The sequence below is a fragment of the Anabrus simplex genome, chromosome 1 (assembly GCF_040414725.1).
Source record: "Anabrus simplex isolate iqAnaSimp1 chromosome 1, ASM4041472v1, whole genome shotgun sequence".
NCBI classification, from domain to species: Eukaryota; Metazoa; Arthropoda; class Insecta; order Orthoptera; family Tettigoniidae; genus Anabrus; species Anabrus simplex.
This window is the reverse complement of record NC_090265.1, coordinates 521,452,775-521,476,852: the sequence shown is the minus strand read 5'-3', so window position 1 is coordinate 521,476,852 and position 24,078 is coordinate 521,452,775. Positions and strand designations below refer to the sequence as shown.

Below are 24,078 nucleotides of genomic sequence, written 5' to 3'. Positions count from 1 at the left end.
TCTCATTGCTAAGCCTCAGTGCCTTTGGAGGAAAATTTGTCTTTTCATTAACCAGAAAGATGCCCTGCAGATGCACTTGAAGCAATACTTGAGTTTAATATTAAGACCACCATTGTTATATAATCCTATTTGGAATTACTGGAGAGGTAAGAACTCATGAAGAACTGCTGAAGTTACTGGTTCTGCTCCAGTATTTTTCCCCATTTCTGGTACCGTACATTGTATTGTAGATGAATGATTAGAGTGTAATGATTACTAGAGTGTAACAATTAAGTAAATTACAAATAGAAATTACTAGGAATGTAATCATTACAAGTAATTTGATTAATGTTACTCAATAATGTCTCAACTCTAATTGCAGGAAAGAAATTATTATTTCTCTTATAAATAAGGAAATGAAAAATAATGTTCATTGCATAATATTGCATACAGATTTTAAGTTATTTTGTACTTTTTATTAACATCATTACAGTTAGCAAATATTTTTATGAGGTACATGAATGGGCACAATGTACCTCACAGACGCTTTCCCTTGATAATGTAGAAAAGAAAAAGTTTTATGTAGCTGCCCAATAATGAACTATGAAGTGCTACAATGGGTTTTAAGAAGCTACTGGGGGTGGGAGTCATTTCACATGAATGGTTATGTCAGTATGTTGAAAAATATGAGGTAGGTATTTCTCTGATACATTATGCCTGACAGAGGTTTAATGAAGTGTTGAAGTCTATGGGGAAATTAATACTGAATAACTCTCCTGTTACATTTAACTCATTCTAATACATTTTGAAGCACATAGAAATGCAGTTCTATAATGGACTAGGGCCTGGGTCATAGAGGCGACCCATGTAAAGCACAGCTGAACTGGGTATGTCGACAAAAGCAAACATGAACGGGTGATCTGCATGGAATGCTTTTGGAGGAGACCAACAGCAGAATTTGGCCATAGGAGCTGCAACAGACAATAAGAAGCAAATAACTTTATCTTGTGTTCATTTAAACAAATAAAATAAAAATGTATGTATGTGTGTGTGTGTGTGTGTGCGCGCGCGCGCGCGTGCGTGCGTGCGTGCGTGTGTGTGTGTGTGTGTGTGTGTGTGTGTGTGTGTGTGTGTGTGTGTGTGTGTGTGTGTGTAATACACACATCACAAGAAAATGGCCGAACATGATTTAATTAAAGTTGATATTTAAGGGTAGAGGAGAAGGCACTACAATTTAGGCTATACATAATTTTGTTCTTGCTGGGTGAAATACTAGTTTAGAGGAAATTCTAAAAATGAATTCTCAAATTACCAATGGTCCTATCAATAAATGATATAATATTCTATACTATCACAAATATTCAATACAGTAATTATGCAGAACAACATGGTTTGGAAGCATTTATTAACCCTCCGTCGGGCGCAGCTGGCCTGAGAGGCCAGGAAAACACGTTTTGGCATGCCCTCCCTCCACCCCACTCCCCAGCAGGCCGCCCCAACGAATAGTTTCCTGACTCGTGGCAGTGTATAAGACACCGTACCTCAGTTGACTGCCAGTCTCCATGCGGCACGCCTGTAACTTACGCGGCTTGTGAGGCCGACTGCGCCCGATTACGTCATAATTTTGAAGGTGAGTTTTTTTTCAGTATTTTTTTTTTTTTTTTTTTTGCTAGTTGTTTTACGTCGCACCGACACAGATAGGTCTTATGGCGACGATGGGACAGGAAAGGGCTAGGAGTGGGAAGGAAGCGGCCGTGGCCTTAATTAAGGTACAGCCCCAGCATTTGCCTGGTGTGAAAATGGGAAACCACGGAAAACCATTTTCAGGGCTGCCGACAGTGGGGTTCGAACCTACTATCTCCCGAATACTGGATACTGGCCGCACTTAAGCGACTGCAGCTATCGAGCTCGGTCAGTATATTTTTATTGCAAGGGTTAATTTTACTCGAAATAAGCTTGTTCTGTGTGAAAATTCATCAATATCTTTAGAAATAAGTGCTATTCTGAACCTGGCCTCTCAGGCCGAGTGCGGCTGATAACGTTACATCGATAACTAATTTAAGTATTTATATCTTTAGTTTCAGATTTCCTGCTGAAATGGCCCAAAAATTGTATGATGTCTCCAACCCCAAGGATGTTGCGGAAATACAAAGCATCCTCCTTGAGGATAATAGTGATGATCCTGCTTTAGTTGAGGACTTGGGTGAAGAAAGCGACATTGCTTCTGAGGACGAGGTTGAAGAACGTGAAGTGGACTCAGAAACTGAACAGGAAGGAGGGACTAGTGGTGAGGAAGACGAAGGAGAAGAGAACATACCGGATGCCTTTTTTCTTGGAAGAGACAAACAGACAAAGTGGACCAAAAAGCCATCTCCGGCTGCTGTTCGTCATGCACAACGTCACAACATCATTACACACCTTCCAGGTGTAAAAGGAGATGCAAGAAATTGTAAAACCATATTACAATGTTGGGAATGTTTGTTCAATACCGATATTTTGGAATTGATTGTCAAATATACCAACCAATATATTGACTCAGTCAAAGCCAAATTTGCCAGAGATAGAGATGCCAGAGAAACAGACCTCATAGAAATTAGGGCATTCATTGGTCTATTGTACCTGGCTGGAGCTTACAGAGCAAACCGTCAGAGTCTGGAGGAACTATGGGGAACAGAAGGAGTTGGGATTGAAAAATTTGGCCTCGTGATGAGTATAAAACGGTTCAAGTTCCTCATACGTTGTATTCGTTTTGACGATCGTACCAGCCGTTCACAACGGAAAGAATATGATCGACTTTGCCCAATCCGTGAACTGTTTGATTGTTTTGTTCACAACTGTCAAAAGAACTACATTCCGGGAGAAAATGTCAAAATCGATGAGATGTTGCCAGGATTTCGTGGAAAGTGCGGTTTCAGACAATACATACGATCTAAACCCACCAAGTATGGGATAAAGATATTTTCCCTTGTTGATGCCAGAATGTTCTACACCTACAGTATGGAAATTTACGCAGGAAGACAGCCTGAAGGGCCATATAAAGTAAGCAATAAGCCAAGTGACGTGGTCAAACGATTGGCTGAGCCTATTTTTGAGACAGGGCGTAACATAACCTGTGACAATTGGTTTTCAGACATTGATCTGGTAAATGATTTGAAAGAGAAGAAGCTATCATATGTTGGGACAGTAAGAAAAAATAAAAAGCAGTTGCCGCCCAGTTTTGTCAATGTCAGAGGGAGGGATCAATATAGCAGCTTGTTCGGATTCAACAATGGTAACACTTTGATTTCATACATACCAAAGAAAGGGAAAAATGTAATTCTCATTTCATCACTTTGTGAAACTGATGCCATTGATCAATCTACTGGAGTGCAGAAGAAGCCAGAAGGGTTTACATTCTACAATATAACCAAAGGTGGAGTTGACACAGCTGACCAAATGTCTGCAACTTTCAATGTGAGTCGGAACACAAGACGCTGGCCGATGGTCATTTTCTTTGCCTGTCTGAACATAGCCGGCATAAATTCCCAAGTGATTTCGATTGGAAATGGACTGGAAGCACTAAGAAGGAGAATCTTCCTCAAAACTTTGTCTCATCAACTAGTGATTGGACATCTAGCCCGGCAAAGTCTGAACACCAGTGGAATGCCTACTCAGCTGCAATTGCGCTTGAAAAGGTTTTTGCCCCAAAAAGAGCGTGAAACGTCTTCCTCCATACCTCCCAAAAGACGCAAGTGTGGTACATGCATGGCTGAAACAGGATTCAGAAGGATGACAAATTACGAGTGTCATAATTGTCATGAACCAATCTGTCTAAGCCACGTAAAACCGCTGTGCCAGACCTGTTATTCAGCTGCTGATTCTGAAGATTCATCGTAGGTTTCTGTTCACATCTGCGGCAAAGAAGGATGGTCCCACGTCAGAAGACAGTGTATTTCACCTTTGTATTTCAGTTCTTTTCTTTTATAATGTTTAATTAGTCTAATTTTAACATTTCTTTTGTGATAAGTGATCAATTTTTGATGTTTTAGTTTAAGCTTTATTTCATGTAATAAACACTTTCTTTCCCATTAGTTTGGTATATTTGCCTTCCTTAGATCCTAGCAAAGTATTAGATCCTAAGCAAACTATTAGGTAGAGAGGAGGGGTTAAAATATATGGGTGGCCTCTCAGGCCGGCTGCGCCTGATTTTGTTTCGTTCAGAGGTGCGCCCGACGGAGGGTTAAGAATTATTATTAACTTTTATCTCTTTCAATTATTTCAGTTCTTATGTTGATATCCTTGCTAGTTAGGAATTTGCTTTTAAGTATAGTTTGAACAGTTACACTTTTGCTGAAATACATAACCTACCAGCATTAATCCTGATGTTCTTTATATTCTTATAAACATCACTATTCACAACCTGGTTAAGGGGAAGTTTTGGCATAAGTATCTTCATGTGATTCAAATTGTATTACTGGGCTGATCATCTTTGCACGAAGAGCGATGACACTTCCACCACCTTCTGTGAGAAGTGGTATCGTGCATTTATAACAATACAATTACTTTCTTCTCCATCCACCTCATCTATGGTATAGCTGAGTTACAGTGGGTTCAAGCACTGCTTGTTGGCCTCTGCTATGTCCATTGAGCTTGCAAATATTGACCCTATACAACTCAGATCTAAGCATTTAGCCAGATATTTAAAATACAATATTTGAATTTGATGCGTAGCAGTACAGGCTATGAAAGTATAAGAGGAAATAGTATAGTATAATGTCTATTTCCCATCTATTTTTTTCTTTATGTTACAGCTTTTAGTGCTGGGAGTGTCTAAGAACTCATTCTAATACATTTTGAAGCACATAGAATTGCTGTTCTATAATGGACTAGAAAAAAATAGATGGGAAATAGACATTATACTATACTATTTCCTCTCATACTTTCATAGCCTGTGCTGCTACGCATCAAATTCAAATACTGTATTTTAAATATCTGGCTAAATGCTTAGATCTGAGTTGTGTCATCTTGACACTGACCTGCATGTCTGGTTGTGAGATGATGATGATAAAAGAGGTAGGAAGAGAGTGAAACCCAGTGTCAGCACATAGCCTGCTACCGAGCTCAATAACTGCGGCCAGAATCCAGTGTTCGGGAGATAGTGGGTTCAAACCCCACTGGCGGCAACTCTGAGAATGGTTTTCTATGGTTTCCATTTTCACACCAGGCAAATGCTGAGGCTGTACCTTAATTAAGGCCACAGCCGCTTCCTTCCCACTCCTAGCCCTTTCCTGTCCCGTCATCACCATAAGACCTATGTGTGTCGGTGTTACATAAAGCAACTTGTAAAACAAAACAAAAAATCATAGCCTGCTCTTGCCAAATTAAATCAAGGGGTCTGCTCACATTGTCAGACCATAGATACTTGACACCTTAATGATGAGTTCCCACCTATTAGTAAATGAAAACATGAGCTTACTGCTGGGTGCTGAGGCGTCACAACCAAATTCGTTAACATCAAGGTACACCTTCTGGGTGATGTGGCTGACTGGAAGAGAACTGTTGTGGTCCATTAAGTTAGAGAAATCTGCAGTTGAGCTGAACATAGCTGTTACACCCATCTGGAAAGGAAAGAAGCATTTCCAGTAACAAGTTTGCTTGTTTGCTTGCTTGAGATTAAAGAGTATTTGTATCATCAACTCTAGAAATAGGACTTCAGTATTGATGAAGTAATGACCAAGTGCAACAGAGATCATGAACATTATTATCTTATATCCCATATCCTGTATTCTTTTCTATAGAAAAGTGTAACTTAATCAGTTTAACTGTGCAATCAGTTATTTTTCCAAAATACTTAATATTTTTTGAGAAATGAGCAATTTCATCATCTGTACGATGTTCAGCAGCATATACTTAATATTGCATAACAGGTCAACTTATGCTCAGATATTACTGTATAATGGTAAGGTGATATCATCTTACATTTTACAATACAAGGTCTTTACAAAAGAATAATGGTGTTTCGTTAGTGAATAAAATAGTTATTTCCTGCCTTAAATGGGTACAACTTGTGCCATTAGGAGGAGTCACTGTCCAAGTTTGAGATGCATTATTCATAGTACTTTAATGTCCACGCCCTTGTTCACAAAGCACACATCGATCAAACCAACCCCAAAGATTCTTGGAGGGACGTAAAGATAATGTGATGTGATATGTAAACATTATCTTTAACAGATCCCCAAAGTAAACAATCACATGGCATGGGGTCCAGCAAATGGAGTGGCCACAGGAGAAAGTTGTTGTCATCTCTAGCACAGCCAATCCAGCGTTGTAGAAGAACACGATCGAGGACCACTTGTATATTCTTGTGAAAATGAGGAGGAAAATATAGAATTTGGGATACAATCACTTTAATAAGGGATTTTCACCCCTCAAATTGGAGAACACGCCTTCTCCTGCTGACTCATCATTTTTGAAACTGTGGCTTCATGGCCCTGTAATGAGCATAAACAAATGTCCAGTAATACACTGCAAACTTGGACAGCTGCTCTTCCTAATGACACAAGTTCCACCTGCGTAAGATGGGAAATGGCTATTTTATTTGCTTACAAAACCCCACCATTCTTTTGAAAAGACCCTGTACATTACTTGGATTATAGAGCGCTAAAATTAAGTTTCACCTTTGTAAGGTTATCCTTCAGATCAATTGTTTCTTCAAATTTAAATCTGGGGAGCCACAACTCCACTTCCTTGTTTTTCATGGACTTTAAGATGGCACTTATATTCAGCTGTGAAATCTTCTTCTCGAGTTTGGCGATGCCATCAATCTCATAGGGCAGAAAAATTAGCATGCTTATGTTCTTGCCCTAAAAATAAATGAACATAGTAGTCACTTCAAATTACTCCAAATTTGAGAAAATGTCTACTGTTAGTACATATTCCTTCTGACTCCATGAATTGTTTATTAGTCAGTACTGTACGAAGTAGTATGCAGATCTTTTTGTAACTAATTTGAAATGGATCAGTATCGTGATACTTTATATTTTAAATTTATAGTTAATCTAAACATATTTAAATTTGCTATAGTAAAAAAATATGAAGCTTTTAAAATAAATAGGTTATATAAACAGGGTAAATAATGTGTAATATGATGAGTAGCTTATATATTGAATTGCAAGTAATAAAATCAAACAATATAAGGCATGTCACATATATTTGCACTACTTAATTAAAGGAATTAATAATTAAAAATGGAGTCTCCACATTAACTTTGGTTTTTGTTGAGTTGTATTTAATCATATTTCATCAATTTTCATACATTATTATTATTATTTTTTGTTTATTATTTTTCTCGAGATCTACAGTAAACAATACCCTTTTGATCTGATAAATGAGAAAAATAACATTGTACAACCTACAGCCAGATTTAAACTAAAATGATATAAACCACAAATGTTGATAAATGGCCATGCTTACTCCTTTCCAGAGATCCAATGGCCATTGCATTACGGCAGTAACGGCACACATATTTACAACGGCAAAATTAAATTGTTAGAGTATTATGGCAAAATTAAATACAAACTAAAATGGTATGAAATGCACCACTGATAGGAGCAAAATTAAATGACAATGAATGCCAGATGCTGATACCAGTTGACTTGACAATGTTGCGCACCCGCTGGGGTTACGCAACATTAACCATGTCCCAGATTGTCTGCCTAAGTCAGCTAGTCTGGCAGCACACTTCCACTCCTAGCAAACCCAGGCAAGATCGCATGTACTGCTGAGTGCTCATACTTTTCTGTTTACACAGGGCAGACCTCTATAATTTAAATTCCTTAATGACATACTCAATCTGTTGTACTGCAGTACCTCTATTACCTCACAACCATTGCACTCTTTAGAGTTCCAGCTTGCCCTCAATTGAGCAACGAGAAGGCAGTCCAACGCTTTGACCTCTTCGACTATATACTCCGCCAGCTCTACTTCCAATAAACAAACAACACTATCAAATAACCACTAATTACTTTTCCACATTACCTTCAGACTTACAATTAGCACCATACTTATGCATCTAACATTACACCAATTTTTCATTTTCCTCAACCTTATACCACCTATTCCTACTCCAGATCGTTTACAGATTCTCTTACTATATACCAATTGCAACTTATACTTCATTATGTGCCAAAACTCCCTCCTACTCCACAATCATTTGCTTACACTTAACACTCCAAATCAACTCCAGATTACCTTACTACATACCAAATAATGACCTTATTACTCTTACTCAATCTGCTGTACTGTACTATCTCACCATCACTGCACTATTTAGATTTCCATCTTTCATCATCAGTACACCAAATATTCACTTTTCTCAGCCTTATACCAACCATATTCATCAATTCACTATTCATACCAAACACATATTCACCTACAATTGCCATACTTCATTCCTAAATCCAATAAACAACACACCAATAACTTTACCAAATTTTCTTATACCTCCCATTCGCCTCTTACCAAATATTCGTTCTCAGCCTTATACCACCATAAACAAACCTCCAACAAATAACACTCTCAAATAACCCACTAATTACTTTTCCATATTACCTTCAAACTTCCATTCTCTCCAATCTCATACCTCCCATTCGCTTCTTATTCATATATCAAACTCTCCATGCTCCTACCTCCCACTCACTTCTTATTCATCAATTCACTATTCATACCAAACAAAGTTCACACACAATTAGCATCCAGCATATACATCTATCATTACACCAATTATTCACTTTTCTCAACCTTCATTTTGCCTTCAAGCTTTCATCTTCATTACACCAAATATTCACTTTTCTCAACCTTATACCACCATATTCTTCAATTCACTATTCATACCAAACATATATTCACATAAAATTGCCTTACTTCACTCCTAAATCCAATAAACAACACACTAATTACTTTACCAAGTTTCCTTATCCAATTACCTTCAAGCTTTCATCATCAATACAGCAAATATTCATTTTCCTCAATCTTCACCACCATTTCCATCAATTCACTATTCATACCTCACACAGACTCACATAAAATTACCATACTTCACTCCTAAATCCAATAAACAACACATAATTTACTTTATCAAATTTCCTTGTACCTCCCATCCACCTCTTATTCCTACATCATACCAAACACAGATTCACATACAAATAACATAAAATTACCCTAGCCCATTTCACAAAGATACCACGCTCAATCCTTTTGTTGTCACTCTGCCTTCTGTAACAATTCTCTTACTTCTTGCTAACTTTATTAGCGTTTTTATGTTTTTTAGCAGTACCCTCATCATTTCCTCCTGTTTCCCACATGTATCTTAGGCTTCTACTTCTTAAACTTCTGCTCCACCCTTCGTTCCAGCCCTGCTCTACTCTCTTCCAGGTTGCCTCTGAGCATTCCCTTTCCCTCTGAGCCGCCATTTCTTCACTGTTTCCACTCTGCTGACTTCCTTTGATTCTAGCTGTAACTGTGTCTGTGACCCTAGGCCTACCTTCTCTTGCCCCATTATCCTCTGCTCCTTCCTTATCAGTGTTTATGATCGCATTTTCACTTGGCACCTCTCCCTGTCTCTTTTCGCACAGCACATTGTTTCTTTTGGTATTAACATTACTACCTCCCCCCCCTCTTCTCTCATATCACTATCTTTCACTTGCCTATCTTCCCCACTAATCGCTACAGTTCTCTGTGTTTCTTCGTGTTGTTTTATCTTCATTTCTAGGTCCATCAATCTATTTACAGACCAGATTCTACTCCAGTTGCTGCTTGACACCACTAGTTCTTGTCCTCTGATAGTTGCTCTCACCCCTTGATTTCTAGCTCGTATCATGTGTTTTCTAAGTATTTTTTTGTTCCTGATCGCCTCCATTCCCACGTCCCTCTTGATCCATATTTTTTCCCTCTGCATGTTACCTGCACTGCTAACCACAATATCAGCCATCAGTGTAGAAAACAGTTGTACTTTGATAGGCCTGTTGCCTCTAATTCTTCCCACTCTCTGCACATCGTCTATGTCCACTTCACTAAAATTAACTTTCATTTTCCCCTGAATTAAGTCCACTACTTTATAGGTTGTAAGCACTTTGTCCTCTCTCATCTCCTCAGGCACACCATATATAAATAGGCACTTCTTCCTGCAATGTAAAGTGTTGGATTCCACTTCTGCTTTCAGTTTCAGCGTCTCCTCTTCTAATCGTTCTATTTTCTCCCTTAATGCTGCACTTTCCTCACTTGTGATGTTGTATCGTCTGCTCTTTCTCGGAACCATCCCTTCATTTTTTCAAACTCCCTCGTTTGTTCTTGAATCATATTTTGGAGTTGCTCAAAGGGGCAGACTTCTACAACCACCTCTTTTACAACTCTTCTGATTGCTTCCATGTCTTCCCAGCTCATATTTTCACTAGATGTCTGACCTAGGTTCAGCTCGACCCCCCCCAATCCATAGCAATATTATAATCACCGCCACTGATAGCATTAATTCTCCTTTCACTTCCATTTCCATTTTACGCCCTCCTGATTTCACTTCTTCTTTCTTCTTTCTTCCCTGCCATTCTCCTATAATCGCCCTGTATTGTTCCACACCAATCATTGTCGGTAAACTCCTCAGTACCTTCCTGCACTCAGCACCTGCACTCCCTTCTCCCACTCCAGGGACCCTCCACTCAATACGTCTGCACTCGTCAGTGGCTTAGGCTGTACTGCAATGTTCATACATGATGATACTGCTTGTTGTTTAAAGAGGCCTAACATCTATAGTAATCAGCCCAGTTTTCATACAAAATATCTGGAGAATTTTATTCAAAATGAACCATAAACAAACAGCAGTTTGAGTAGCCTATCTATTTTGGCAACTGGCATCATATGGAGAATAGGTACCATAATCTATTTTAACCTTTCTATAGAAACACATATAGATGTGAAAACTGCCGTAGATTGATAGGGTGAGTTATTAGAAAATAATACTATCCAATTATAGTTCGGTTGTGTCAATTAGGCCTACTTCTAACACTAATTTTTAAAGGGAATCGCCACTTTGACATTCACATCTAAAGAGTACCGGTACTGGGACCAAAAGCAGTCACAGCTATTGGTGTTCCATCTTTGTAACTATAATTAATATTTTCTCTTAAGTTGGGAAATGATAATACAAAAGTGATTTGAGGGTCCTCTGGGCTTTCAAAGAAGAACTTGAATGATTAAATGAACTTCCCTTGGTACATCTCCCTTATGGACAGCAAGTAGGCTATAGAGTCCAGCAGAAATATCTGATGATTTTACAATCTTATTGTAAGAAGATCCATTGGGATGGGAACCTTGAACTTGAAAGCAGGTGTGGTCAAACTCAGAAACTTCCAGTGACAATGGATAGATACAACACAACTTGGCAAGTGTTTGTTGTGGAAGTATATTATAAAAAGAATCTGTTATTCTTAACCAACAAATATTTTGCATAGCTTTTAACATTCATTAGAACAACATGTTCCAGGCTAGAATACTGTGAAACTATGGGTTTCAATCTTTTGAGAAAGAAGCTTCTGCAATGAAAAGGAAACCCTTAGGAAGAGAACCTACTGTATGTCAAAGCATTTTCAACACATTTGTTGCTGGTAGCAACTTTCGAAAATTATGTTTTCAAGCTGCTGTCCTTAGTAAAAATTATTGTTCAGATACATGATAGAGCTTCAATAATGTGTGGCTCTGTTGATTAAGTATGGGAAAAATTAAAGATTTCTACCTTCATGCCCTATATATTCACTCTTACACTCATCTACTGTATTTATTAATGGGCCCAGAAACTTCACAGAATATATCACCCAGGAATTTTTTCTTAATGTATCAATATTTTCTGAATTGCTTTTTAAGATTAATACAGCATTTGCCTACTTTAGAGACTGAGGAAGCTAGTGGGTATTCCTCGTTGCTGTATAACTGGATGGGACTTCAGTCTACCACTCTTGGAGTTGTTTATGAAAATGAAGAGGACCTACTACAAAGTTTTGCCGAGTTTAAAAATTCTGCCCATGATAAGACTAATCTGGAGGCCAACATGCTTCAACATTATTTGGAAGACAAAAATTTCCTCGCTTGATAGCACTTTTTTTTTTTTTTTTTTTTTTTTTTTTTTTTTTTTTTTTTTTTTTACAATCAGTGCTTCACGTTGATATATAATCGGCTCCAGTTAAGATCAACAAATGCCACTGCAGTAAAAAGCACATTGTCACCTTTCATTTTAGAGAATCCTTATCATCAGATACGCTACAAACAATATGTTTGCTGTTTCATCCTGCAAACCCTCTCTGAGGAAGGACAGTAAATACATCCACGGCATCCCTTGCCTGTTATAAGAGGCAACTGGCATTAATTCTACTTACTTGTGCAAGACTGCATACTCCTGTTCAACCTTCCTTGATCAAAACTTGTTCTCTTCTGACCCTGATGGTATTACTGTATGTTTTATGAGGTCTGGGTTGTCTTTCTTTTTTCACACCCTTCACAGCACTTCTGTTCCTTTTACCAGTACCCTCGTTCATCTTCCATATTTTCCTATTGTTAGTGTTAAAGTTGTACTTGCTCTTAAAACAATCATCGCTATCTTCACCCAATTATCCTGAAAGTGACAGCAAATTGAAGCTAAGGAAGTATGTGATCACATCATCCAGAAAGCTAATCACTGCTTCCAATCTATGACTTATTTAGATGCAGCAAAGTTGCTAAATTATAGGGGTTTTTATTTGACAATTTATCCAATCGATTTCCTGAACATGAAGTTGCTGTAAAAATGTACATGTTCTACTTAAGAGAATATCAAAACAGAACTGAGTGTCATGTAAGATGGCCTGAATTTAGGAACATTGATGAAAATGTTCAATTATTACAAAACACAATCTTGAGCAACCTGCAAAATTCATTTCTATAAATGTCAAAGATGTCAAAAATCTAGGCCACAGCACTTATGACTACTTCTGAGCCAGAAATATGTGTCTCATGTCTAAAATACGTACCAAAACTTTCTTAAGGTGTTGGTGCAACATGTCTATAGGATAAAGCATGATTTCAATGATGGAGAGTTTTAACTTCAGAATCATCGGTAAGTTTTGTTGTAACAAAGAACACCATAAAGACTTATTCACTATGGGGATGTATTCACTATTTCATCATTAGATAAACTTATAATTCAATAATTGATACTGTGTAGCATATTCATAATTTTTCCACCAGCTGCTTCTGCTGTTAAGTAATATAATTCTGAAACATTGACTAAATGCTTCTCTAGGCTTCCTGTTCTCTTAGATATGCTTTTATTTCCCACATCCATTAAAAGATCTCATCATTTTGAGGTCTTTTGAACTCTATAATAACTATTATCACCTTCAACAACATTCTACTAGCTTTTAACATTCTCCTTCTTCTTCCTCCACTAATTTTTCCACATCCTGGTGAGGTCAGAGGTGAAAACTGTGTTGCATGTATGGAGTTGTCTCTGTGTTACAGATGGATACCCCTCCTGATGCCAACCAAATGAATAGGGTTGTATTCACTATTGCATATATCTGTAGTGATTGATAGTGCGATGTGTTACTGGTGTATGAAGGTGTGTGTATTGAGACAAATACCTAGTTCTTGAGCCAAAGGAATTAATAAAATGCAGACGGAATCTCCAACACGACCAGGAATCGTACCATAACTGAAGGCCATGAGACAAACCTTTCAGGCATGAAGCCGGATATTACCTTCTAACATTACCAAATACAAATTCTTATTGTGAAAACTGTAATTTCCCATTATTCATCATATTCTGAACTCATTTGGATCCATACCTTCCGACGGTTAACTGTTTACCTCAAGAACTCACGTTGAAAGGTAACCGTAGAACCCGAGTCTTTAGTTTTTTGAGGTCCACATAGTTGAAGGTTTCCACCTGACTCATCATTGTTACTGTTCTGCTTGTAGTCTTGCTGACATTGAATGGTTTCTTGGTGGTACAATTGACAGTGAAGGGCCATAACCAAGTTCCTTGGAGATAGAGGGCACTCACCAGGACCAGACCTGAGTCGGCAGAGAGAGAACCTGCAGTGACAGGGAGAAAAATAATTAATAATAATGTAGGTATAAGAAGAGAGGAACTGTATATTATATTGCTTGTCACTATCAGTCACTACTGATTGGCATTTAGGGTAGTTACCCACGTGGTAGATTCCCTATCTGTTGTTTTCCTAGCCTTTTCTTAAATGATTTCAACGAAATTGGAAATTTATTGAACATGTCCCTTAGTAAGTTATCCCAATCCCTAACTGCCCTTCCTATAAACAAATATTTGCCCCAATTTGTCCTCTTGAATTCCAACTTTTTTTTCATATTGGGATCTTTCCTACCTTTAAAGACACCACTCAAATGTATTTGTCTACTAATGTCATTCCACGCTATCTCTCCACTGACAGCTCGGAACATACCACTGTCTAGCAGTTCATCTCCTTTCTCCCAAGTCTTCCCAGCCCAAACTTTGCAACACTTTTATAACGCTACTCTTTTGTTTTGTTGGAAATCACCCAGAGCAAATCAGGTTGCTTTTGTATGGATTTTTTTTTTTACAGTTCTTGAATCAAGTAATCCTGGTGAGGGTCCCATACACTGGAACCATACTCTATTTGTGTTCTTACCAGAGACTTACATGCCCTCTCCTTTACATCCTTACTACAACCCCTAAACACCCTCATAACCATGTGCAGAGATCTGTACCCTGCATTTACAATTCCATTTATGTGATTACCCCAATGAAGATCTTTCATTATATTAACACCTAGGTACTTACAGTGATCCCTATAAGGAACTTCCACCCCACCAACACAGTAATTAAAACTGAGAGGACTTTTCCTATTTGCAAAACTCACAACCTGACTTTTAACCCTGTTTATCATCATACCATTGCCTGCTGTCCATCTCACAACATTATCGACGTCATTTTGCAGTTGCTTACAATCTTGTAACTTATTTATTACTCTATACAGAATAACATCACCCACAAAAAGCCTTATCTCTGATTCCACTTCTTTACTCATATCATTTATATATATAACAAAACATAAAGGTCTTATAATACTGCCTTGAAGAATTCCCCTTTTAATTATTACAGGGTCAGATAAAGCTTTGCCTACTCTAATTCTCTGAGATCTATTTTCTAGAAATATAGCCACCCATTCAGTTACTCTTTCATCTAGTCCTATTGCACTCAATTTTGCCAGTAGTCTCCCATGATCCACCCTATCAAATGCCTTAGACAGGTCTATCATGATTCAGACCATTCGACCTCCTGAATCCAAGATATCTGCTATATCTTGCTGGAGTCCTACAAATTGAGCTTCAGTGGAATAACCTTTCCTAAACACAAAGTGCTTCCTACTGAACCGGTTATTGATTTTGCAAACATGTCTAATATAATCAGAAAGAATGCTTTCCCAAAGCTTACATGAAACGCATGTCGAACTTACTGGCCTGTAATTTTCAGCTTTATGTCTATTATCCTTTCATTTATCCACAGGTGCTACTATACCAACTCTCCATTCATTTGGCATAGCTCCTTCATGCAAACAATAATCAAATAAGTACTTCAGATATGGTACCATATCCCAAACCGGTCTTTCATTGACATCTCCATCTCAGAGGACTACTCTCTCTTCCCACACATTCTATAACTTTTTGTTCGGCCGGGGTGCTGCTACATCTATACCTTAGCACCTCGCCGAGTCAATAACACATGTCGGCTGGCCCCAAGTTGGTGGACAGCCTTCCCCAGCCATGTTTTCTTGCATCGTCTGTTCTGTTGATCCCGCCGTCTCGGACGAGGACATTTATAGTGACCTCCGCACGACCGGTGTCGCTTTTGTACAAAGATTCTACCACGGCCCTGATCCAGCACCAGAGGTCCTCCTCTACTTTGACTCTGCAACTGCCTCCCTCTCAGTCTAGGATAATGGAGTGCTCAATAATCGCCGCCTCCCCAAGTGATCCCCACACCACCACACATTCAAGCTGAGCTCGATGCCCATGAAGAACTTGCTGCGTGTGCTGTACAAATGCCTTCTCCGTCTTCCTCACCCCCATTACCTGCGTCTTCCCGCCCTCCCATCACCACTACCATATCGGCTCCCACCTCCGCTCATATTTCGTATACCCTACCTGTCCCCACTACCACCACCATCACTTCTGCACACACCTCTTCCCTCCTTCCTCTTATTACCACAACTACGTCCCATCATTTCCCCCTATTGATGGCTTCTCTTCCCATCTATCCCTCCCACCACTGCTCTCACAATTCACCCTCCATCTACTCAGCTATCTGCCGAGGGACCTTCCACCGATCCTCTCAAGAACGTGGTATAGCCACCTTCGACACCACCGCCATCTGCACATCACTTCGCCTGCAGCTGTGTCATCTGAGGTGTGGATCCCAGCATAGTGCCTGCAGTCATCGCTCAAGACTTTCGCCAGGCAGGCCTCCCTGTACGACTACCTAGGTACAGCATAATCTCTGATCCTCTGATCCAGCCCTTTGGTTTCAACTTACCAGGGAGAGTATGGATATCACTGAACAGGGCTTGAATGTACCATGGAAGATGAAAGTTCTGACTGTACAAGTGGGGAAAACCTATGAGTCTCATCTGTAACAGCGATGACATACCATAGACTAATCAGCATGTAACCATGGACTATCCACAGAGAAGGTTTGAAGTATCTACCCAGGACCTGCACAGTGCCACCAAAGAAGCTGTCAGCTGGCTGAATACGCTGAGTATTATGTTTTGATTTTCTTGGTGTTCAATAGTGCAATACCTGGATCAGTCTGGTGGAATTTGTAGGAGCTCAAATACGTCAGCCTTGTGTTGGTAGATTTACTGGCACTTAAAAAACTCCTGTGGGACTAAATTCCAGCACCTCGGTGTCTCCAAAAAGTGTAAAAGTAGTTAGTGGGACATAAAGCAAATAATATTATTTAATTAATAGTGCAATAATAACCTACTAATTGTACATATGATATATAAGCAGGACTCAAAATCCCAGGTACAAGGTGACCATTGGTGATTGGAAATACAAGTCTGGTGCTTAGGATTTTCTGACTTTGGTATTCCAAAATTTACTGCTAGTAGATCTGATTTTTATGTGAATGGATGGAGTAAAAACAGGCATAAAGGAAGGCATTTACACAAGTAGAGGTACATGCTTCCCTTAGTGCACCATCACTGCATGCTCTACATAAAAGGCTTGCAGTGGTGTCTCAACAGCACAGTTGGAAAAGTGTAGTAATCTAACTGATGAGCGCACTGCTACACTGGGGCAAAACTCTGGTAATTTCATGACTGAAAAGCCTAAAGAGCTTAAGTGTTTTTACAGTATATTTGTTACCAGATAAAGTTCAAAGTTTCAGATTTACCTCGAATGTGAAATATATTTCATTATGTTGGGTTATGAGTGTGCAATTACATGAGTAGAATAGTAGTACCAGTTCTTCTCTTCAAGCTGACAAAGAAGCTTTGGTTCAATATGAAGCAAAATGCAGAAAGGAAAGGTTTCTCAAGAGCATAAATACCTTTGAAATGTGCACCTGGGTATTTGATTCTTTTACCTGGCCAGAAAGGAATGAACTAGAGAATTTTGAAGAAAGGGAGATCGAAACATTAGTACCATACAGCATTTGGGTTCGGTTCTACCATGGACTTTGGGCAAAGTAAAACAAAGAAGTCAATAGGAATGATCAGAATTCAAAGTGCTTGGCAAGTGGCTGAAGTTAAGGGAATTTTTGAGCAAAGTTGTGACCAAAAAAAAAAAAAAAAAAAAGTTGCTTCATATCGTATTTAGTGTTATCTGCGCAAAGTGTTTCTTGTGAGATAGGGTTTAGTTTAATGGGGCAAATAAATAATGCTATTTGCTCTACGTCCCACTGACTACTTTTACAGTTTTTCAGAGATGCCAAGGTGCCGGAATTTAGTCCCACAAGAGTTCTTTTGTGTGCCAGTAGATCTACCAACATGAGCCTGACGTATTTGAGCACCTTCAATTACCACCGGACTGAGCCAGCATCTAACCTGCCAAGTTGGGCTCAGGAGGCCAGCGCCTCAACCACCACTCAGCCTGGTCCAAATAAATGATGATTGGAGGTCATCAATGTGGTCTGACAGCCTTACTACTTTAATATTTATTGACATGAAAGAGTCACCATTAGAGAGTTTTGATCCATCCAGAACAGTGAAAAGTTGGTATTTCAGTACAAACTACAAGACATGTGTATGGACATGCCGCACACAAAACATACGCTGCTGCTTTGTAAAATTTAGCTTATATTTTCTTCATTTGTTGTAATCTTTGAGGGACAGCCTGTACACTAAGTTAAGTTTGTACTTTTTATACCAGTAACTATAATTTAAGCCCAAAATATGTAGGCCTATGCATCACACTGTGTTTGTATTATTGTGGCATCTGGTTTCCAGAATTGGTACCTAGGTCAGAAGAAAATTTTTCAAGCCCTATATATAAGTATAACCCAATCTAATTATGTTGCTTGATGTAAGAGAGTAGAAATATTTTGTAATTATTATATATATCCTCATTCTGCCATTAGAAATATATAACCTATATAGTAGTAATGGTAAAATTCATTATGAATGAAATATCATTTTTGAAAATAAAATGACAAATTCAATGAGTGATATCAGGTTATTTTTAAAGTTATGGGCATTTTTACTGTTGTTTGTTTTGAATGTTCTTTGGGCAGTTGTACTGTTAGAAAATACGGTAACCAATTTTTTTTCAAGCAGTGACATTTTATAAAAAGGAGAAATATGTCTTGTTAAGCACAGATGCAAGACATCAAGTGTTTCTATCCCAAGAGTCTGATACTGAGGATCAAAACTGTTTGAAAGTACTTCAACAAGTTGTGAAGCCAGTATCATCTTTTATTAATTTTTATCATCACTATGGTAATAGATGTCAGCATTAAAGGATTATGTGGTGTTCCACTTTTGTTGGCTTTGATATTGGCTCAGATTAGACCTCTGATAAGTGATCTGTTATTTAATCTAACCTTTAGAGACTACTTCTTTTATCTTTTCCTGTGTTTTCTTCTGAATCCTGCTGTTGATGACTCTGGCAGCTTGCTCAGCATCTTTACTGAAGTCCACCAAGAGAGCCTCAGTCAAGAAAGTGTTGAGAGCTGTTGTCTGGAACTCTTGTTTGATTGTAACATGTGTTGGAACAAAAAGCTTATTGACTATTTCAATGGTCATCAAGTCACAGCTCTGAAATCAAGAAGAGACAATTTTATTGAAATATTTATTACCCAAAAGTTCTCCACGAACACAGATAGATAAGGACCCACCAACACATATGTAAAACTGAATAATTGTGAGACATGTTAATATGATAGCTCTCAATTCACTTATAAGAGACGGATGATGATGGGAAGAGTACAAGAAAAAGTAATTGAATCTCAATTACAGTTACCGGTACATGAGAAATATTTTGCTCAATTACGATTACAAATTAATTTTTACCCAAAATTACAATTACTTTAGAGAATGTTCGTCGTAAGGAAATCATTGATTTTTTTTTTTCACTTGGGACTGGAATAATACAACAATTTGCAAGGAAAAGTAATGAAAATATTATATAATTTTATGTGGTCTTTTAGCATAGAGGCATTCAATGGCTATCATCACTATACCGATCACCACTTGGGAAGGTCCTTGGCCACGCAGAGAGAGAAGAGACGACAGTGCCTGATGTTGCTGGCTCTCCATCCCTCACCACAGCCGACTGGAGATGCGTTTCTATTTGCATGCTATTGGATGAAGGTCACGCGTTTACCAAAGGGGACACCAGGACAAGGACCAACAGAAATGGTGACTGCTATAGGTGAGACTAAACATAATACCTTGGAATTTTCAAAATGATCTTTCCCCATCTTATTTTATTTTAATTAATGACTTTTAGTGTTTGATATTATTTTTCATTTACTTTGCAAAATAAATAAATTGTTTCTTTAAATCTCATCACTAATCCTTGACAATTTAAAGGGGAAAGTACATCTTTGCATTTGCTGAAAAGATGCCCTATAAGGGCACTTGAAGGAATACCTGCTTTTACCATAATTTCAAGATCATTGTTGGAATGTTTTTGAAAGTACTGGAGAGGTAAGAGAGTACCTCGTTATCTTCATCATAATTTAGTTTTTCACATTTCTGCTTCCGTACGACGTAAGTAAATTACTACCGGGTGAGCTGGCCGTGCGGTTAGGGTCGCGCAACTGCGAGCTTGCATCCGGGAGATAGTGGGTTCGAACCCTATTGTCGGCAGCCCTGAAGATGGTTTTCCATGGTTTCCCATTTTCACACCACGTAAATGCTGGGACTGTACCTTAATTAAGGCCATGGCCGCTTCCTTCCCACTCCTACCCCATTCCTATCCCATCGTCTCCATAAGACCTGTCTGTGTCAGTGCGACTTAAATCCATTAGGAAAAAAAAAAGTAAATTACTAAAACGTAACAATTACAATTTAATTTCAAGAAGTAAATTAAAAGTAAAAATTACATTTTTAAAAAGTAATGGTGCAAGTAAAAATGATTAAGAATGTAATTGTTACAAGTAATTTGATTACTTCCCAACTCTGTAAATACATACGTAAAGGAACACACAAATGTCAAATCTAGTCATATATGGGAGAATGGCACATTAAGAGGAACACATATTAGGGTAAACACAATGACTGATCAGCATCAGAAGAAGGATTATGTACTCGTATTCATGTTCCTGCCTTTCTGCGACATAACATTAGACTTTATAAGAAATAAATATGTAGGGCCTACTATGGGCAGTGATATTCTTTTTCAATTTCTATGGCATATCATGGAATGTAAGGTTTCTTGACATAGGTCTCTTCTTACATTTATGTTTTTCAGCATTTGCTTTGTTTATTTTTGCAATTTTGCTCTTTACAAAGACCCCAACCAGTTCTGTAGAATTCATTTCACAGTGAGCTACTGGCAGCCAGATAAGTTCAACTTAATTTTTAGTGATTTGTTCAATTTTCTTTTGAGGTGTACTGAAAACAGGATGCACATGTCTAAGTGACAACCCAACCTCTTCCCGTTTGTGAGTCAATGGAATTCTGATGTTGAAGGTCTCCACCTAAATTAAACACATACTTTCTGTCTTATTATCAAATGTTACTGTACATGCAATTTGTAAGCAGTATTTTCAACTCCAAGCAAGGTATGGTATGGTACAATGTCCTGCACTATCATAGCAACATCGAACGACTTCCCTGCACTGGTCAGCTACTGATACATATCATTCTACCCCATACAAATGCAAACTGATATAAAAAGTGAATTCATTTATGTATTTCACAGTCAAACAGCATAACAATTGTATATATAAAGATCACAGCACAACCAAGAATGCAATTTTCCAACCACTCTGAGCCAAGAAAATGGTACCTTATTGAAAAAAAAAAAGAAAAAATTTTGGATACACAGAATTTTGAAATTTATATACAATATATAAAATATCCCAATGTATATTGTGTTAGAATTTGGATTTGATCAGATGACAGATTTCTGAGAAACAATTTCTTACATTAAACACAGGTTGAAACATGTTTAAAAACAGGCTCTTTTTCCATTCCACCTGTGATAAAAATATTAAAATATAAATAAAAAATTTGAAACATACATGACCTAATGTAAAATGAAATGAAATGAAGAAAATGATGGTGTTATTGGATTTTCTACAGGGCTATTGGTTATGTCATAAACAACCTCCAAACTAGAGTGCACAAAATATTTTGGTCAACAGTAGTGTGTTCTTAAGATCTGAATAGCTTTCAGTAGGGGACTCTCCAGTAAAAATAAAAATTTCCTCAATCTATTGACAGGTGCATCAGCAAATTTTACTAGTAAGGTCCACATATTTTTAATAGCTGTCTGTATATTGTTCTGATGGACAAAAACAAAGTATGACAAGCCTGGATAGAAGTATTGGCATATTTCCTCAAAGGCTAACTCTCCCTAAAGAATAAATTAATGCACTTGTGAGGAATGGAGAGGGATTTGGTTTCAGTCTCAAAGGCAGTCTCATCTTCAATTGTTAGATATAAAATATACATTACTTTAAGAGAAGAAAACTTCTAATGTTCTTCAAAAATAACCATGTTTGAGCTTTGGGATGGTGAAATAGTCTTAGTCCAGTAGAGCAATCCACAGACACCTGTATAGCATCAAAGTGTTTTGAATCCTGTTTCCTTATGAATGGACTATTGAAGCAAGACTTGTTTTTATAAGCAACAAGTGGTGGACCATCCTGGTGGAATTAATTAATGCACCCTTTTGAGGAGCAGGAAATTTGTGTTTTGAATCCAGATGGCCTTAGAAATGACAATTTTAGTAGAAACTGAGCCTGAAAGATACATCGAGAGACAACTTGTTCTCATGTATACTTCTTCATACACTCAGTAGGCTATACCTGCCTGTGCAACCCTCCATTTGCTTCATAGGCTATGGGGTTATGTTGCAAAAATCCTGGGTAATATTAGCCTCAACCTCAGGTTTTTGGCTCATTTCCTCACAATCAAGCTTTTCTAGATCCCTCTTTTAGAAGTTCATGGAATCGGTTCTACTTCTACTTCTTTCCAATAGATGCACACGAACATCTTTAGTCACATAAAGTAGTTTTTCTTAAAAGTGATGAAGTTAATTTCTCACATACTTATTCTGGATAGGTATCTGTTAATGTATCTATTTCTAAAACTATCTGGCATAATAGGAACTCCCTTTCAATCAAGCAAATTTTCACTATGGATTAGTCATGCAAGTGGCTAATTAAAGGGTACCATTTGAACAATTTTTGGGTAATTATATTCAAATATCATAATTGCCATTATTTTTAAATTTTTTTTTTGCTATATGCTTTACATCGCACCGACACAGATAGGTCTTATGGCGACGATGGAATAGGGAAGGCCTAGGAAAGGGAAGGAAGGGGCTGTGGCCTTAAGTAAGGTACAGCCCCAGCATTTGCCTGGTATGAAAATGGGAAACCATGTAAAACCATCTTCAGGGCTGCCGACAGTGGGGTTTGAACCCACTATCTTCCGGATGCAAGCTCACAGCTGCGCACCCCTAACCACATGGGTAACTCGCCTGGTTCAACCATTATTTAGTAAGTATGGTGGGCATACAGTAATTGCATGATATGGACTATAGACGAGGTATGATTCTGTGAGTGAGTGAGTGAGTGAGTGAGTGAATACTGTTGAACTGATACTTAGATTATAGTCAGAGGCATATACCAGATTCGACTCCCCCCCACTCCTGCCTGCCCTGAACATATAACCATTCTTTAAATATTAGTTAGGCCTATGTAAAATAAAAATTGATGTATTTATATTTGAGTACCTTTTTAAAAATCCATAATCATTTTCTGTCCTCTAATTTCTTACTGTCAGAGTACAAAACCTATTGACATAAGGTATAGTCCACCCTCCCCTTCTGCAATAATATAACCCTTGTACTTGGGGCTGTGACACAAGTAGCTGTCATTCAGCATTCTGAGAGTGTAGCAATACTCAAACTAGCGCAGCAGTGCTCTCACTAATAGAGTGGTTCTCAAAGCATATGACCCTCCTAGTCTTCTGATAGAGATAATGGAGCATCAAAGCCCTCCCGCTTATTAAGAAGGTACAATAATACTGTAATACCACCCTTGTAATAAAATAAAGCTGACACCATATAAACTAATTTGTTGTGAAACACACTGTTTTGATAGTTTTGCAGTGGAGATGTGAAATATTGTACATTGTCGAGTGGTATTCACCTGTTATTCTTGAGTTCAGATTTTTTTGTGGAACATTTGTTTAACATTTTGTGCATTTGTCAGTTCATATTTTTAAATATAAACTTTACAGAGTGTGGTTTCATCATGCCAATTTCATTCTTCAACCTTGGTGAGTTTTGTACTGACATATTGTATGAAATTAAATTGATTTTGATATATTTGATTGCTTACATGGATTTTTCTATTATGTA

The 24,078-nt window shown here is 38.0% G+C and overlaps 1 protein-coding gene across 4 annotated transcripts in view; it reads right to left on the bottom strand.

Annotated features, from left to right (window-relative positions):
* Positions 1-439: 439 nt before the first annotated feature.
* LOC136857068 (leukocyte elastase inhibitor) overlaps positions 440-24,078 on the bottom strand; it is a 111,754-nt gene continuing 88,115 nt past the window's right edge. For all 4 annotated transcript variants that reach the window (XM_067135439.2, XM_067135440.2, XM_068225052.1 and 1 more), the window contains 5 exons: positions 19,079-19,292; positions 13,859-14,073; positions 6,636-6,821; positions 5,435-5,576; positions 440-950 (listed from right to left, as the gene is read on the bottom strand). In XM_067135439.2, coding sequence (XP_066991540.2) covers positions 808-950; positions 5,435-5,576; positions 6,636-6,821; positions 13,859-14,073; positions 19,079-19,292 — 900 coding nt within the window. In that variant the 3' untranslated portion in view covers positions 440-807. The remainder of the gene's footprint in view (positions 951-5,434; positions 5,577-6,635; positions 6,822-13,858; positions 14,074-19,078; positions 19,293-24,078) is intronic.